Source organism: Pithys albifrons, chromosome 27, assembly GCF_047495875.1.
Source record: "Pithys albifrons albifrons isolate INPA30051 chromosome 27, PitAlb_v1, whole genome shotgun sequence".
NCBI lineage: Eukaryota > Metazoa > Chordata > Aves > Passeriformes > Thamnophilidae > Pithys > Pithys albifrons.
Genome location: NC_092484.1, coordinates 1525178 through 1543344, shown reverse-complemented (window position 1 = coordinate 1543344; position 18167 = coordinate 1525178). Strand labels below are relative to the sequence as shown.

Genomic DNA, 18167 nt, shown 5'->3' with positions numbered 1-18167 from the left:
CTGGTAGCTGATGAGGAGCGGGGTGTTGGGGACAGCAGGAACGTGGTCATGGGAGCTATTCAGGCCAGGGAATGGTGTGCTGGGTGAGAACAGCTGGAACACAAAGGGTGCAGGTGAGGAAGTGCTCCAAACCCTCAGCCCTCACACCCCAGCAAGCATGGGAATACACCAACAAATATCCTTGGACATCTGTCATTCCCAGACCATCCAGGCCACTGTGCCACAGCCGTGAGGAGAGAGAGCTCCCAAGACACTCTGGGTTGGGAAGGCAAGGAGATCCTTTGTCTGCTCCCACACAAATAAATTCATGATGGAATTTCCCGCCAGTGACAGGAAGCAAGGTCAGGCCAGCAGTTTGTGGCATCCAAAGCAATCAGCAACTCCAGGAGCAGCACTCCTCCAAGTTCACAGCCTGTGCAGAGTGCCAGGCTCACAGAGCCTCGTGCTCCACCAGCAGCAGAGAAAGATGGGAAGATCTTAGGCATAAACACTCCTATTTTTAAATAAAAGCAAAAAAATAAAAAGAAGAAGAAAGAAAAAAACCCACCCTCCATTCCTGGAAGCCTGAGTCAGAATTACCAGAAGGAAGCTGGACGGAAGAGCTGTTTTTAGTGCCAGCAAATCTGGAGAGCAGGTGAAACATCCCCACCTACAAATCCGAGCTCAGAGTTTGGTCAGGCAGGAGAAAAGCATGGAGCTGCTGGAGGGGCAGCAGGACATGTTCTTGCAGCTCCAGCAGTGGGAGGTGAATGTACAGCTCGTTCTGCATCACATAATCCCCAAAGTACAAACCTCCACTATCCTGATCCAGCTTTGACACTCAGCATTCCACCTAGGGAATTGCAGAGGAAGCAACAGGAACCTTGATTGCTCAGAGCACTTGAAAACTACCCACACAGGTAAGAATGTGCTGTTAGGGCCAGAGCAGGTGGGACCAGGAGCTGCAGTGGGAGATGGATCATCCACCTGTACAATTGCTGCCTTTCTCCACCCTCCTGCACCTCCCTATTTCTCCTCCCTCTGTGTTAAGGACATCCAGAGAAGAGGAACAGATCCATGAGAACATGGGGCTGGAAGCAGGAGAGAGAGTGACAATTGCACAATCACAGCCTCAGTCTTGCTCCGTTCTTCTCCTCTCTGCATTATTCTCCATTTTGCCCCACCTCACCATGACTTCCCTGGGAAGGGAATCAGTCCCATGTGGCTTCCAGGCCAACCCTGCTCTGTGTGAATCCCTTCCCTGGGTACTGAGCTGGGAGAAGGGTGAAGTGCTGTGAACAAACTATAAAAACTGCATCAGCAGCTCCAAAATTCCAGCCACAGTCTTCTGAGGCCAAGGCTGTGCTTCCAAGCCTTAAAAACACTGGGAATATGTGAGATGGATGAGAGAAAACACAATGGATGACAGGGACTATTTTTAAATGGTATTTCCCAACTCCATTACAAACGAAACTGTTTTGTCTGTTCCTCCTGCAAATATTTCACAGGGTGGCAGCTCTTCCTCAACTGCCCATTCCTGAATGATAAACAGAGCCAAGATGCTGGATGCAGCTCCTTTCCTCAGGATAACAACTCTCCCTAAGGGCACATGGAGGCAACTCTGCATCCAGCCCTTTCTTCCTCAATCGTAACACCTCACTGAAGGCTCATCACTGGGCACCTTAATCCAGGGGCTCTCAGGGGACTAGGAATGGTTAGCTTTGAAGAGGATAAGACACAAAGCTGTTCCTGTACCTGGGATCCACACATGGGTCTCCCACAGGATGCATCCAGCTTGGCCCCTGGGATGTCCCACACATCAGAAATGTGAGAGACTGAGGTTCCTGCTCTGACTGTATCTTTGACACAGAAATTCTGGAAAAACTACAGTCCTGGTAACCCAGCTCAGGGCTGTGGGTCAGAGCTGGCTGCACAGCTGAGTGATGTCCTGGATCACATGGCTCAGGATGAATCTGTCTGGGCGTAATGTGACTGATGTTCCATTTGTACTGTAGCTTAGTGACTGCTCTGGCTGCTCAAAAGCCAAAATTCCTCCAATTCTATGGAAAACTACACTGTTGTGATGATGTGGGGAGGGACAGGGAGAGATTATCTAAATTGCTGATATCCTGCACCAATGTGCAGCTGCCCATGATGAGTCAATCTGACAATCCTTTCACCCAGTGTCCCAGTCCACAGTGCCACCTCCATGAAAAAATGAAACCAAAATCTCCTGTCCAGGATGCACCTCACTGACACCTCCTCAGGAAATGTTACTCAGTTTAAAAACCATCCAAAAAGCAACAACCCCACCCAAACCATCTCTGTGTTCACAAAACACAGATAAGACAAAGTTTAAAATAACTGGAGATTCCTTTCCAAAGGAAGTCGTTTATAAATGGAATTCCAAGGAGCTAATTGACCTTATCTGAGCCCCAGTGCTCCACAGGACACAAGGGGTGAGGGGCAGGACATGAGGAACAGCACAGGACAGAGACAGGGCCAAGGCTGGAGACTGCTGTGCTCACAGCAGTCAGTCTCACACTTACACAATATTTATTTCTCCCTTGTTTTTTTCATGCTGGATTTAGAATAGCTTTCCCCAGTAAGTTTTTGCTGTGCACTGCAGACACAGAAATCCAGGCTTTTCTAGGCATCCAGTGTCTCAACCAGAGTTCACATGTTTGGAATCAGGCCACCACAAAACCCTTTCTGTAGGGATTTGGGCTTCTACATATAAACCCAACAATAACAGGAGACTGAGAGCAATATAGCACGTGGCTTCTCTGTCCTGGGGGATGTATCTGCTTTCCAGAATGTTTAATCATCCAGCTTACAAGGCTGTGATGTCTCCAGCCATTTCTTGGGTTCAAATAGCTCAGCTCCCCTTCCTGCTGTCTCAAATGGCAAGTTCAGACTGGTCCTAAGTTTGCAGACTGTGTGTGATTGTCTCATGGAAACACAGCCAGAAATATTGCCTGCAAAATGCAGCCTCTGAGCACAGGACAGCCTCAAAATGAAGCAATGACTATGGCACAGGAACCTGAGGTTGCCTCCTTGGGTATCCTAATTAGGTGTTTTCCATTATTCTTCCTAAAAGAGTGACCTACAAAGGAAACCCACGGCACAGCTCGGTGAGAGCCAAAACCCAGATCCAGCAGGTGTGGATGATGTGGCTCCCAAAGCTGGTGGCTGCCCATGGGTGACCACAGTGGTCCTCCAGCTGAAGCAGAGCAGATGGCAGAGAGCTGCTGAAAATGCCCAGGACCACATGCTGCTGCAGGATTGCCAGGAGATCCCACACCCTGGAAAAATCTGGGATGTAAAAGGTTGCAGCAACTTGGACTCACAAAGTAAACACAAATGGTGAGTCTTGAGCTGAGTCAGTTTTTCAGTCATTCTTACTGAAATATTTGCCCTGGAGAACAAGGAAAAGGTGCTGCTGCTGTGGGGAGCAGTTAGGGATCCACATTAGGGTGGTTTACATGGAGCCCATCCCTTCAGAACTCCTGAGTGCCCTGTCCAGGTCACACTGGACCTGTTGAATGTTTTAGGGATACATCCTCCTCAGGATGCACCTACCTGCCACAGCTGCCAGGAGAAAGAGCTAATGCCTGCACTGCACTCTGGAAGAGTGCATGAATCCCTCTGAGGGTGCCTGAATTCCCTGCTGCTTCCAGGAGACTAAATATGTGTCACCACTTCATCCCTTCCCTCCTCCAGTGAAGTTGGCAACAGCAGAATAGCACCATCACACCTCAACTTCACCCTGAAGGAATGGGGTTGGTTCCTTAACTCCTTGGTGAAATCCCCACAGGATGAAGCCTGAGGTGTCTCCTGGGGAGGACGAGGCAGGAACAGCCCCTACCTCGATCGGGTTCTGCGGCGTGTTCACATCCCATAGTGTTGGCACGTGGTTCAGGCTGTCAGCGGGCAGGAAGTCCTTGGGATCTGCGATGTCGGAGAGGGAATCCGCGGGGGAAGAGAAGAGGGAGTTGTTGGAGAGCTCATCGAGGTATGAAGAATCCTGAAATGGAGACATGACCATGGTTAGAGGAGGCGGGATGAGAAGCGAGAGCTCCTTCCTCACTCAGCCAGCAAGTTCTAATTTCTTGCTATTGAATCAGCAGCTCTGTTAGTTCACACTCCACAAATCTCAGAGATTAACCTGCAGCTGAGGACACACTCTGAGGTGCAGTTTGAAAACGTATTTCTTGAAAAAGCAGGAAAACCTGTGGCCAGGAGTGTGGGTACATGGTCAGGGCTGACTCGGGCTGTGCACATCCCTGCACACAGAGGAGTGGGAGAGAGGCATCGGTTACCTCCACATTGTGCTTGATTAAAGAGGCTGCTGAGGGGTTCAAAGGCCTCAGCCTGGACCCCAAAGGACTCAAGGATTTCATTCATGTGCAGAGGTCCACAGAGAACCAGCTACACCTGACCACAATGTGGCTATTTCACTGCAATTTCCAACATGGCACAACCTAGAGTCTGTGGGAAATGTCCCTCTCCTCCTGGCAAGTTCTGCATACATGAGGTTCCCAGGAGCAGGAGGAGTGCTGGTGTCACCTATATTTGCATTTAGGTAAACAGGGCAAATCTACCCATCCTCTTCCCAAGGGAAGCCCAGACAAGGAACATGCTCCAGCGATGGGGACCAAGCTCTGCCCTTGCTCTTTTCTGGTGTCTGGGCTGAGAGGGCTTGCAATTGTTTTATTTGGTGCCAGCCCAGTGATGCTGTTGCTTTGTCTCACATGGACTTTGGCTCAGAAAGAGCCTTCTATCTCCTCCCTAACATCAACCTCTGGTCTGACCTCCATACTTCATGTGGCAAGAACCAGGAGCCAATAAGCACTTCTTGCTCAAAATGCTTGGCTGTGGCACAGATTCCTACTCCTTCCCTGGCTCCATCCCATCACCTCAGCCCTCTTCCCATACCAAATACCACTTTCAAACTTAGTCAAACCAGAAGAACTTTGTCTGCTGTTAATGGAAGATCAACATACTTCCAGTGCCAAGCTCAAGCACTCAGGTCTGACTGGAGACGAGCTTCTGTCCTGGAGGGATGGACAGACAGACCAATAGGTCTGTCTTGGTGCCCCACAGACTCTGCCAACGCCAGTGGGTCTGTGGTTCCTCACAGGGGTCAGCTGTGTCAGCACAACCCAACCAGAGCAGAGTGATAACCCTCTGCCAGCAGAGCTAGGGGCTGGTACAGGAGGAATTGCTGCTCATTTCCAGTTAAGGGCCAAGTTCCCACTACAGGCAGAAAGGCAGCCAAAGAGTTTTAAGAGTCACTTAGCTCTGCCTAACATAAACCCACAAGCAGCTGAGCCTGGCTGTGCTGTTCCTAAGGGCTTCAGGCCAAGAACTGGGTCACACCCCCCCTAATTGCTATCAAAAGTTATGGGTTTCAATGTTTAAACCACCAGGACACGTTCCCTTCCCCTTTTCCCAGGGATGCTGTTTGGGCCCCAGAAGCCACACTGTGCAGGCACTGCCAGCAGTGCAGGGAGGCACTAAAAGAATGGCAGGTGTGATGTGGGGGGCTTGGATTCCTCAAATACCAACCAGGGGACCCATAAACCCAAAGAGCAAGGGCTGCCCATGGGTCTGGCAGAGCAGGGTGGCACCTCCTGCCACCAGCATGTGTTGTCGTGTGCCCAATGTGCTTCCTGTGCAGCTCTTGCTCTTGATATTTCTGTGGCTATTTTGGGATTACCCAGAAACCAAAGTGTCTGGAGAGTGAAGAGGCATTCAGATTTATCACCCTGGAATTAAGGGATCTCTGGACTCTGTTTCACACTTGAGAAAGCAGAACAACACTTGAGTGAATGTGGCCTTGGCCAGAGCAAGTGCCCTGTGTAGGATCCCCACCTGGTCCCATCACTGAGCAGGGTTTGCTCCCCTGCAAACGGCACTGACAGAGGTTGGGTCAGGGGGAAACATCTGCATATCATGTTATGGCAGCAGGAGGATGTGGGGCAGCCCAGAGTGGCCACTGCATGTCAAGATCCCAAGGACAGGCAAGGGCTGGGTTGGAATAGCAGCAGGACATGGAAAAGCCCTGTGACACCATCCCAGACATCCCAGTGTGTCCTCCACCTTCCCAACCCCAGCCCCTTCCACTCCAGTCCCATCATTGCTCGAGGCACTGGGTTGAACTGGGGAGGAAACCAGCCCCCAAGGCAAAGGGAGGACAATACTAGTCCTGGAAGTGATGCAGTGATCCCATCCTCTCCCAGCATTACAAGGCATTAGTCATGAAATTTCAGTGTCTCCCATTTGTCTTAACTAATTGCATTATCTAAAGAGCACTAAAGTTAATCACCTGCCAGATTCCCCACCCAAAGAACTTCCACCTACCACAGCAGTAAATTGGCCCTGCTTCTATCAAACCCAGAGTAATTGCTTAACAAAAGGCCACGAATAACCACAAACAGTACAAACCATGCCTGGACTAATGACTGCACTGGTTTATCTGGCACAAACTGGAGCAGCTGCTTTGGTGTCCTCAGGGAAAAGGAAGGATCATCACCTCAACCAAGAGCTCATGGTCAGTATCCTCAGGTGTCAGGGTTTGAAACAAGTTATTTTGTCCCTGTTTCAGATTGATTAATCAGAATTTTAAAGATTTCTGACTGGAAACATGAGGTTTTACAGTAACAGCACTTCTGTTTCAGTAGAAGCTGCATTTCTGCAACAGATGAAAGTTGTCCTGCCAGGCAGGATTTTTGTTTTGTGTGTTTTTCTACAGCAGTTCTGTACATTCCTGGAATTCTGCATCTCCATGGACTCCTCTGGACCAGAAGGTCCAGACCTGTCCTGGGCTGAGGACCCAGAGCTGGGGGCACGGCTGCAGGTGGGGTTTGGTGCAGAGGATGAACTGATGCTATTATAGCACATGGTATTGCTGTCATTATCCCAAAACTGAGATTATCAAACCCATCAATTCACTCCCTAGAAAAGATCAGGGAAAAAATCAGAGTAAACCAGCCCAAACATTAAACTTTTCTCCAAGCCCCTGGGAACAGCTCAGCTCCTTTGGCCAAAACAAAGTGTTAAAAATAATGAAAGAACAGGTGAAGTCTAAATACAGAAGTAATGAGCATCCTAAAAATACTTTTGGCCATCAAGCCATCAATAGAAACGTTTTATTTTCTCACAATCCAGACACTGAGGAAACAGTGTCTGCAGAGCAGCTCTGGATGACTGCACTGCACAGCTCCCAGGTGAGAGCAGGTTTTATTAAAACCCCCCTGAAAAATCTATATACCCAAATACACACCCACAACCACAGCCAGGCTGTCAGCAAGGAGAGATTTGGCACCTCAAAAATCACAGATGAAGCAAATAATGTTTGAGGAACAACAGAATCAGCAGCTGCAGACGATCATTATAAAACCTTTTAGCTGCCAAAGCTCAAAGTTTTTCTAAATTCAGGGCAATAAACTGGCAGTGGGGAGGGTTCAGCTCTGCCTGGCTGGTGTTCCCCTCGCTCCCTGCACCTGCATTTGCTTTGGAAATAAAACCCCTCAAAGCCATCACACCGACACAAACACACAGAACAATTCCCACAGAGCTCCTTCCCTCCAAATTCCACACTCAGTGACCGAGTTCTGACTGACAGCACAGCGTCCAGTAACAGGTTCCAGCAAAATATAATTCACTTCTTCAGGACAATAAATCTCTTCCCGGTGCCCAGCATGGAGAGGCATCACTCCCAAATCTCTGCTGCCACTCCAGAACTCCCGGGGACACCCGCCCGGGGAGCAGCTGGAGCTGCTGCCCTCACAACCACATGCATGAGGAATTCCCAGGAGGAGGAAAAAAACCCAGGAAAAATCAGGCATTACCTTGAAGAGAGATGGGAATTTTAGCCAGAAGTGCATTTGGGACATTTTAGAGCAGCATTCGGGGGGCTGTCGGCGGCAGCAGCAGCAGGGGGAGGGTGATCAGTGTGAAGTGGAGAAAGGTCCATTCACGGCTGGGGCTCATCGGGGGTTTTAAAAACCAACATTCAGCAGCCAGGAGGGAAAATGGAGGCAAAGGGCCCGGCAGAGCCGCTGTCCTGCGCCCGGAGATTTGCATAGAGTGTTTAGTCACGACGAGAGGGCTCTTACTTCCTCTAAGTCCAGGGCTGACTTTCAGGAAATGATGCCTGCTTGGTAAGTCAGTGAAATTACTGGCAGTGTGAGGAGAATTACTGTACGTGGTGTAATCCAACCACAGAGCTCAGTAAACAGTGCTGGGCTCCGCGGAGCCAGAGGGCTCCGGGCTCCCTCTGCTCCCTCCCCGGCCACCACCACCAGCCTTTCCCCCCACACCACAGCCCCTGCTCCGGGCTGGGGGTCCTGCCCTCCCACCCACCCGATTTCGGGGCTCAGATGAAGTGATCAAAGTGACAAAGCTCATGAGAATTCCCACGTTGGTGTCCCCCTCAAAGCCACGTGCTCCCTTTGTCTTTGGTGACTGCCCCACCCCAGATTGTGCCATTAAAATCCAAAGGAGTGGCCACTCTCTTCCTTTTCCTCCCTGAAACGCTGTTACTTCCCAGGGATGTTGCCTTCTCTTCCCAAGGCTGTCCCTTAAAACTTTAACAGTTGTGGTAACGGAAACAAAATTTCTTGTGGGGAAGAGAAAAAGCCACAAAAAGGGACACCTGAAAGCCATGTAAGCCTAAGGAGGGTCTGCCTCCAACACCACCTGAGGCTGGAGGGGAAGGGAACCAGCCAGGGAACCCTCTGCCCTGCAGAAAATCCCTGGGAACTGCTGTGTTTGCTTTGGGTGCAAGAGGCTCCTGTTTGTTATTCCCTGGCACAGGCAGCGGCAACCCCGGAGCCAGGCTCTGCCCGCGGGGTCAGCCCCAGTTTGCCCAGCACACCCAGCAGCACACAAACCCAGCACTGGGGATGGGCAGAGGAGCACTGACTGCTCCAGGTCTCTCCATCCCTGCTCCCACTTCTTCCACACACCCATGGCACGGCTCCAAGGGAAGGCAGCTCTCGCTGTCGCACCTTCGAGCAGGTACTTGTTGCCTGCTGCTGTCACTGCTGATGGAAGTGCTCTCAGTGCCTCGTGCTGGGAACAGCTGGAAAATCCCCTGTTATGAGGCACTTGCCTAAAAACAGAGCTTTGGAGTGACAGAAGCCAGCCAAGGCCCAGCAGGCAAATGAGAGAGGCGAGCAGAAAATGCGGTGCTCTCCAGCCCTTCAGGGAGACAGACCAGAGTGAAGGGAATTTTGCTCTATGCCAATGGACAAGGAGGGAGGACTGGTCCTTCCTCCAAAGGAAACATGCTGGGTCCCAGAGCTGGAAAACCACCCACAGGGCAGGAACCTGCAGCCCCTTCTAAAGGCTGAACTCTCTGCAGCACTGAGGTTCCACAGGGACTGACCGATACATCAACAACCCTTAACAGAGTGGATACATGTTCCATCCTGCAACACACCCAGTCCAGGAGAGTTTTTCCATAAGCAAATGGGAAAGAAAAACACCTTTCCCCTGGCATGACCAGTGCATGGTCAGAGGGCTCTCAAGAAGAGCTGGAGCATCACTGCCAGGCTCTCCCTGTTTCCAGGGCCCATCTCACCTCCCTGTGGAGGCTGCAAACAGCACTTCCCTGAGTGCCATCCTTCACCTGCCCCAGCAGTGCATCCTGCAGGGTCTGCAGGGACAATGGAGTGTTTGACCTCTGTGGGTTCAGGTGGAGAAAGGCTGTGGGTTCTCCCTGCTGCTTTTCTCAGAATTTACTGTATTTCAGAGCAGACTGTGCCAGGAGGGTGAGGCAGGTGCTTTAACAACACGTGTGGAGTAAAGAGGCCAAATTAATTTCTGAAATGTCTTAATTAGCAACTCGCTGGTGACTTGCTGTGTGACCTTGACCGAACCACCATCTCCTGCCTGAGACAATCAAGGTCTTGCTATTCGTTCAACCTTTGGAAAAGCAGGTGGATTATTTCCTCTTCCTTTTCTGTCAGTGAACAAACAGGTCAAAAAGCAGGCAACAGAGCTGCTGTGCCAGAGGAAGCGGGCGCAGGACACAGATAACCAGAGCTGCTGCATTGATTCTGCGAGACCACAGCGGTGTAATCACCGCAGGCGAGACAAACCACCGCGGAACCACCACCTGGAATGTTCCCAGCCTGTCCTAGGGGAGGGGCAGGCCCCAGCAATCCTGCTCCCCACAGTTAATCCAGGAACATGTGTGCTGACAGACATGGACAGGAAAGCAGGATTAATCCAGCACTCACATCTGACTTCCCCCTTCCCAGCCAAACCCAGTGCACAGCCCAGGGAGCTGCTGTGCTGGGGAACCTTCAGCATCCCCTGACTCAGACAGACTCTGCTTTGAATTAAAGCATCTATTTTAAACCATGTCCCTCTGGCCTGCTATTGGATTCTATTACCAGCACTTTTAAGAGCACTGAGTGTTTCAGAATGGCTTTTCCCGCTTTCGTTGGCTTTGGGAAGGGAGGAGGCAGGAATGGACCCTGGCAAGAACCTCAGAGGACAGAGTGGCTATTGCTGATTGGAGGCGGCAACACAGATGAAAACTGTCAAGACTGGAATGTGTGGGAGAGGGAGCAATGTCTGAGCCCTCCAGGCTCTTGTACACCCTCACCAGGGCCATGGGCATCCCGTCTGGCTCCTGCAACCCACAGCCAAGCACAACTGACAACAGATTATACCTCAAAAGCCAAATTCCTCTTGCTTAACCACAGGTATCTCTACCTGGAACAGCCCCAAGAGCTCCTCTTATACACAGAAGGGAAAGCTTTACTCTCAAGGCACAGTTCATCCAACCAAAAGGAGACATTGCTTTGGATTAACATGAGCTGAGTCCCAGATGTGTTTCCTCCTCCTGGGGACCAGCTCAGGGTGCCTAAATCAGAGCACGCTGAGCGCTCAGTTGGGTGCACTGTGAGCAGTTACAGCCACAGCCTCCACTTTCCTTACCCCAGGCCTGCAGGAAGTGTCAGGCATTTCACCCAGAGGGTTTATAAAGTGTTATTACATCAGCCCAAACTCAACCCCACAGTGCAAAGACAAGGACATGAGCATGTAAGGCCACTTGTTCTTCCAAGGCCTCAGAGCCAGGTAAGTGACTGCAAATGCATTTTAATGTCTGTGTTCCCTGCAGACATAACTCCAGGACAGCGACAGAAGTTCCAGGACGTTTCTTATTCCAGGAAACTCTTTGTTTCAGCCACAACCAAGTCTTCCATATAATTTAATAACTGTTACATTGATTTCTCCTAAATCACCACAGCTCTGTGCACTGAAGCACTTCTAAAAATTAATACTTTTTTTAAGAGCAGGTTAATTTCTTCTCCTGTTTTAACAAGGAAAATTAACAGGCTGTTGCAAGGGGCTGGTGGTGAGAAGAGGGCTGGTTTATGATTAACATGCATGGTCAGGAGCCCCCATCCAGCACAAACAGGGCTGTAACTGCACCTTTACAGCATTACTGCAGGTGACTCTGTCCAGGAGCAGCCAATTCCTCCTGCCCAACAGGATAATCCATCTGGCCTGACCCCTTTCCTACAGTCCAAGCACAACTCATGTTTTAAGGAGACCCAAGTTCCTGCCAAAAGAGCCCCTCACACACTTACTGTGTCGCCAGCTCTTCCTCCTCTGGAGCTGCTCCCCCTCCCTGTCACCCCCACAGGTTATTTCTCAGTGTACCCCAGGGCAGATGAAGTCAGCAAAGGAGATTTTCTGTGTGTTCAGCAGAGTCCTGTTCTGGAGCCACAAGTCACACGAAATTAAGCAAAGGGAACACAGACTGCCAGCAACAGGCAGGGCCATCAGAGATAACAGAGGGCTTAGAGGAACTGGGCAGAGTCTGTGCTTTCAGTAATTCTGAACCCACTGGAACAGTGAAGTTAAAAAAAATCCGTGGTGACCAAGAACAGAAGGTATTACATGGCAGGTGCCTCCTAGAGCAGCTGCTACATGGCAAAAAGACTCTCTTAGAGCAGGTTTTACATGGCAGGAGTGCTCTCCTAGAGCAGGGTGCTCTGCCTTCATAAGGCTCTGGGTGCAGATACAGCTCATATCCCTATGAGGGACAGCACAGGCCCGAGAACAAATTAAAACCTCTTGGATTTGGTGCTCTGTTGTGGCAATTAACAACTCATACCACCACTGACCCAAGACAGCACTGACATGGTAAAACTGCCTTTGCCCATGAGCACCCGATCCCAAGTCAGCAGCACCCGAGACTGGAGGAATAATCAGCAGGAAGAGAAGGAAGCAATGGAAACTGAATCCTGCTTCTTTCAGGACTGTGATTTCCAAGGACCCGTGGGCAGTCAGTAGACCTTTCCATGAGGAGACGGCACGGCATGGTTGGGATGAGACTTTGGCTGAAACCAACAGATCCCAAGACCAGAAACGCCATCAGACCCCAACATGGCCTCCCAGAACTATTTTCTGAACCTCTGCTCAAGCCACTTGTTTATATAAAAGATGCCAATAGATCGGCAAGGATGAATCACCCAGGAGCAAGCCAGAAACCAAAAATATTGTGGAGGAAACAAGTTCAAGTTCACATCAGGCTGTTCTGGCTGTGCAGTGAAGGACGTTTCCCTGTACACTGAAGTGAATGATCCAACTAATGAGAAATTCCCAGAGTCATTAGAAAACGTGGCAACTCCCACTCTAGACATCCCCAGGTCAGAAAAGGCTTTGCACTCTGCAGGTGCAGCTGAGGAGCCCTGAAACAAAACAAGGATAGATGGGGCGAGCAAATGCCAATGCTGGAGGGAAAAAGTGCCAGCCTTCCCCCCTTCAGACCCTATGGCACACAAGGAATCCTCCCATCACAGCCACCAACAGAAAAGGTTTGCTACAGAAATGCCTCAGAGTCATCAATCATTTGCTCTTTAGACCTTTTAAATCCCTTTTTGGTATTCTTCAAAATTCCAGATTCTGATATCCAAGCAAAGCCAGATTCTGGTACTCATGTGTGGAGGCAGCACAAGTCCTCACGCAAGCCCCTGGTCCACCTTTTCTGCCCAGTGACCACAGATTGGATCAGGAATCTCTTACCAGCACCTGCAGCAGATTCTTCATGTTCCCCCTTTGGCTCCACTGCTCCGTCTGGGACGGCTGGACCAGCACAGCATTCCATGGCACTTGCCACTCCTACCATGGCAGAGGCACATTTGGGAAAGACAGGTACTTTCCTGTACAGCCACCTGGAAAGATGGAACCACCCAGCTGCTCCCACACATCCTGGATGGCATGTTTCAGCTTTCCAAGTGCCATGTTAATATTTAACAGTTTGGCATCTGGGACAGCGAGAAATCAGTAAAGTGGAAAACACTGTAGAAGTCAGGGATTGAAAAACTCCAGTATAGTCCTGGATGGCTCCAGACTGATGCCACTGCCTCCAGTTGAGGGCCTGATGCTCCATCAGAACCAGGCTCTAATTCTGGCTCCTGTGAGCAAATCAGCAGCTTTTCTCTGAATGAGCAATGACCAGGGGCTCAGAGAGCCTTGGGGTTTATCCATGACTTGCACATCAGTGCTTATAGTGCATCCTAATCCAAGAGAGCACCAGGAGAGACCTGGTTCTGAGCAGGGTGTTTGTAAATCCGGAGCTGAGTGTTCAGGAAGACTGACCAGGCTCTGTGCTGCAGAGCTGGAGGGTCACTGAGCCTGAAAAGCCTCTGCCAGAGACAGCTGAGCCCACCAGTGTTATTTCACCAAAATCAGCACCAGGACACTGGGCAAGCACCGTCCCTGTGCCCTGGGCAGCTCCAGACACACCCCAGCCCTCAGAGGTGCCAACTCCAGCAGGGAACTTCAGCTTGGAATACAAAGAGCTCCGACAAAGGTCTGATGCAGTTTCTCAGTTTCGGTGCACACAGGGCGACATGTCCCTGCCCTGTTATCTGTGGGGATCTCCAAAAAGCCCCAGGCTGGGCTCAGTGCACAGGCTTGCACATAAACCACAGAACAGCACAGAAGGGCACCATGAACATGCCCTGTTCCTGGTGGGAATGCACGTGGCACCTCCTGCTCTTATGGGGCACAATACCCCAGGGAAGGATCTGGTTTGGCTGCGTGAGATTCAGAGGATACTTTGCTGTGTCCAGACTTGGGGCAGAACACCTGCAGGCACATTGCAATAGGTGCAGTCCCCCTACAGAAAGAGTCCAAGCAAAAGCCAATTGCCTAAAACCACCTCACTCCCATCCATGGTTTCCTCTCCCAAAGGATGAGTGGCACAAGAATTATTTCTTGCTCTGAAAATCATTTGAGGTCATTCATACCTGGTTTGACTCAGAGCCTCCTGCTCTTTTCTCACCCAGCCAACACAAAGAACCTCCTTTGCACAAAGAAGCTCCAAAAATCTGCTCCCCCAAGGTGGCTGAGATCAATTTCTGTTATGCAGCAGGGAAGGAAGCCGACTGACCACTGAGATACTAGAAAATATGCAAGTTAAAGAAATAATTAAGCCCTTTTCCCGTTAAACCCATCAGCCAAACTCCACCAGACCTGGAGGTGAGACCTATGGTGGGGACCTCTCTCCCCTTCCCATTGCAGGCCAGTAAATGGTCTCACAAGTTGATGAGATCACCTTTCTGTCTCGTTCCTCCCACAATTAATTCTGCAGGAGGCACAGATCAATGCTATTATGATTCAATTATTTATCTGGTTTAATCCAGTCAGAAGACCCTGATCAGCAGCTCTTGGTGGCTGCCCAGACCTGCTGTGCCAGGCAGGCTGATGTAAGGCATGGGGAGCTGGAGGGGTGGAGACCACAGCAGTGGCCACCTCAAAAGGCACAAATCCCCAGCACTTGCACATCCAAACCTGCCAAAATCAGAGTCCCAAAGAGAGTTAAAGGCTCTCTTTAGCCACACTGAGAAACCAAAAGCACCACGAGAGGGAATTAACACATACCCAGGCAGACACCAATGTCTGTATTAATTCCTAGAAAGGATATAGCCAGTCCCTTCTTTATTCCAAGTCAGCTCTATCCTATCAACTACTCCAAGTATTTACTGACTAATCTTACCATAAGATGTTGCCAAAATCCAGTACAACATTCCAAAACCTCCATGCAAAGACCTCCTTCCCACTCAGAGAGATCCCCGAGGTGAGGGAGCCTCTGGGTCCCCAGAGCAGCCGAATGACCCCAGGTCACTGTTCATTCCTCCCACACTTCAGCTCTGCAAAAACTGACCTGGCTCCCCTCTCAGAATGCTGGGTACTGAGTTGATGTAATCCCAAAATATTCACTGTTCAGGAATCCCCTACTTGTTAGCAGTGAGGAAGCATGTGCAGCACACATGAGCAAAGAGCGTTTTGGGACAGAAATGATTAAGAATATGGAATGTGTTCAACTCACACTCCGGGACCCTCCTGTAGCCAGGACCCCTCCAGCATTGCCAGTGTTTATGTCAAACATCACTTTAAAAGACAGAAGCAGTTTCACCCCAGAAGAGCTCCTACCAAACCATGGACAGCTTCCAAATTCACAGAGTCACAGGATTGATCCCAATTGCACACAACTCCTGTCTGGGGCTGGACAAATTTATTGCCCATTGCTTCCTTTCCCCTCAGTAAGGTAACACTGAAAAATAACCCCCAGCACCCCAGAGCCCTGTTGTCCCCCAAAGTCATCATGAATTCTGCACTTACCTGAGGAAAATCCCCATTTTTTGGTAAGAAGTCAGCAGGGTCCATAGTTGCATAGTTTGTATTCAAGAAATGTGGTCTGCTGATGGAATTCATATAAAAATCCTGAGGGAGGTTAAAATATTGCCTGTAAGGAAATGGGAGAAGCAGTTACTCCCTGTCAGACCTCAGCACTTCACAGGTCACTTCAGCCTTCAGCAGTGGTGAAGCTGCAACTCTGGGATGTCACATACAGGAGGTGGATATTATTATGTGGATTACCCAGAAAAGAGGTCTATGCAAAATAATACATCTCCCAGTTTTATCCCACTCCCCAAACTCAGCACTAAGAAAGTAAAACAGCTCTACTAAAAATACAATTCTTGGCAATTCATGTAAACCAGGAAGGATTTAATAGATAAAAATGGTCTGCAGGACTAATTAGTATTTCAGTTCTGTTGACAAAGCAGAATGAAGCCTCTGGGATGTCCCAGTGCTGAGTGTGATGGGTGTGATGGCACCTGCCAGTCACACCACGTAGGGACACACATCAAGGTGCAGGGAAACATCACACCTGAAAGCCAGTTTGGGCCATAAACCCTCACAAACCAGCTCTGACAGGGAAAGAACCCCCCTTGGCATGCCTGGACAGACCCCAAAGGCAGATCAGAATGAAAGGGTTGCAGAAAAGGAAACCAAGACAGAATTGTTACCCAGAGAGAGGAATTGGGAATAGGGCTGATGTGAGTTGCAAGAAAAGATCTCTGCTAAAATAACAGGGGAACAAAGCAAAGGTCTTGCCTGCTCCTCCTGGGCAGGGCCATGCCAGCTTCCTCCTGCTCCCTGCACCCACCACCCACTTCCCCTGGGCAGCCACAGGCAAAAGCTGCACCAGAGCAGCCAGTTCCCTTCCTCCCAACCTCTGCTCCACGCCACCTCCTGGTTTTGCTATTACAGACACAAGTCTTTTCCCTCTCCTGCAGGAGCAAGGAATGTGCTTTGTAATCCTTCCCGTAAGTTCCGTGCACTCCTTGGGCAATCGCCACCCAACACCGTCTGTGCTGGAACCATGGAGCACTCACCCCTCTGGCTGGTTTCCTCTTGTGGGGAGTTTTACATTGTCCCTAATGCCAGAGTCATAGAACTCATGGCCAGAGACTTGAAGGAGGCACTGGGGGAGGGAGAAATGGAACTTAAACAGAACTCCTGCCCAGGAGCTGGGAATGAGGAGCTGCCAAAGGACTATTAAGCAATTAAGGTGCCATGTGTAGCCAGCAGCTCATTAACACAGCTCCTGAACATTTACACGTGGATTTATGTGCAAACACAGTTATCTCCTCTGCTAAATTTTTCCTGCTCGTTTTCCATCATTAATGATAATATCCTGAAAAACTAACAGCTCCCTCCTCCTTCTTTCCTTTTTTCCTTCTTCTCAGTGCTGCCACAGCTTTACCTGCTGCAGAGAGCCCATGTGAACACACCTGCTCCTCACAGCTCCCACAGTCCTGACTCTCAGATCCTCCTAATCCAGCCAGGCAAATTAAAATCTGGGCATAAGTTCTGGGAATGAATGTATTTCCACACAGGAAAGGGCTGGTTTCAATGGCTTTCAAGTCGAAGCCACTGCGGTCTCGCTGTGTCTCACACGAGGACAGAGCTTGGCCAACATCAAGGAACTAACCAGGGAATGGGAAAACTATTTTTACTGGAAAAGTGAACACCCACTCCTGTTTCCCTGGCACTTCACAGCCTGGATAAGGGTCAGTCAAGGTAACAGAGAGGAGCCCAAAAGAGCCCCAACCTCCCTGGCCTGGCCTGCCCTGCTGTGGAATGACCAGCCCTGGTTGGTATTTTGCTTCCCTTAATGTTAGTTTTCCAAACTGTCCATGTGAGATGCACTTTGTTCCTGCAGTGTGAAGTGAGAGCCCACAGCAGCTCCAGGCACTACTCCAAGATCCTCCTCAGAAAGCCACCAAGCCCTTTCATACCCTTGGAGCTGGGCTTTTACATTCCCTTGAGTCAGAACCTAAAGCTGTTCCCCCTCATTTGCAGAGCTGGCACAGAGCCATCGACAAGGTCACTTGAATTAAACTGGGAAAAAAAGAGCTGGAAGAGTCAGGTCTGTGATGCTGTCACAGCAAAGGTGTGAGCACAGCCCTGCAGCAAACTGGCCTGTCCACACCTGCTCAGCCTCTCCAGGGTTCAGCTCCTGGCAAACTGCTCTGTGGAAGCAGCTTCCTTCAAAGGCTGAGGATGTTCACTGGACTACCAGAAACTGTTCCAGAAAGGAAATTTATGCTGGTTTAATCACACCAGCCCCCCCAAAGAGGAACGCTCTGTTGCAATTCTGTTGCATTCCAGCTGCTCATCCACGATCCGACGCATCCGAAGCCCTTCTGGGGCCACGCTGCCACTTCACTGGGACCTCCCATGTGTGTTTTGGCTGGTTTCCATCCTCTGTCCTCCACTCAGAGGCACAAACTCCACATCTCAGGCCAGTGGGAGACCACGGAGAGCTGAGAGGCCACAGGCTGACTCAGCACCAGTCCAGC

At 50.1% G+C, this 18167-nt stretch overlaps 1 protein-coding gene across 4 annotated transcripts in view; it reads right to left on the bottom strand.

Annotated features, from left to right (window-relative positions):
• SBNO2 (strawberry notch homolog 2) overlaps window positions 1-18167 on the bottom strand; it is a 47235-nt gene that overhangs the window by 18277 nt on the left and 10791 nt on the right. For 3 of the 4 annotated variants that reach the window (XM_071578010.1, XM_071578013.1, XM_071578012.1), the window contains exons 4-6: window positions 15640-15763; window positions 3848-4006; window positions 1-93 (exon numbers count right to left, since the gene is read on the bottom strand). In XM_071578010.1, the coding sequence (XP_071434111.1) occupies window positions 1-93; window positions 3848-4006; window positions 15640-15763 (376 nt within the window). Of the gene's footprint in view, window positions 94-3847; window positions 4007-7835; window positions 8070-15639; window positions 15764-18167 lie in introns of those variants that run through there. The other variant, XM_071578014.1, reaches the window with a different exon arrangement.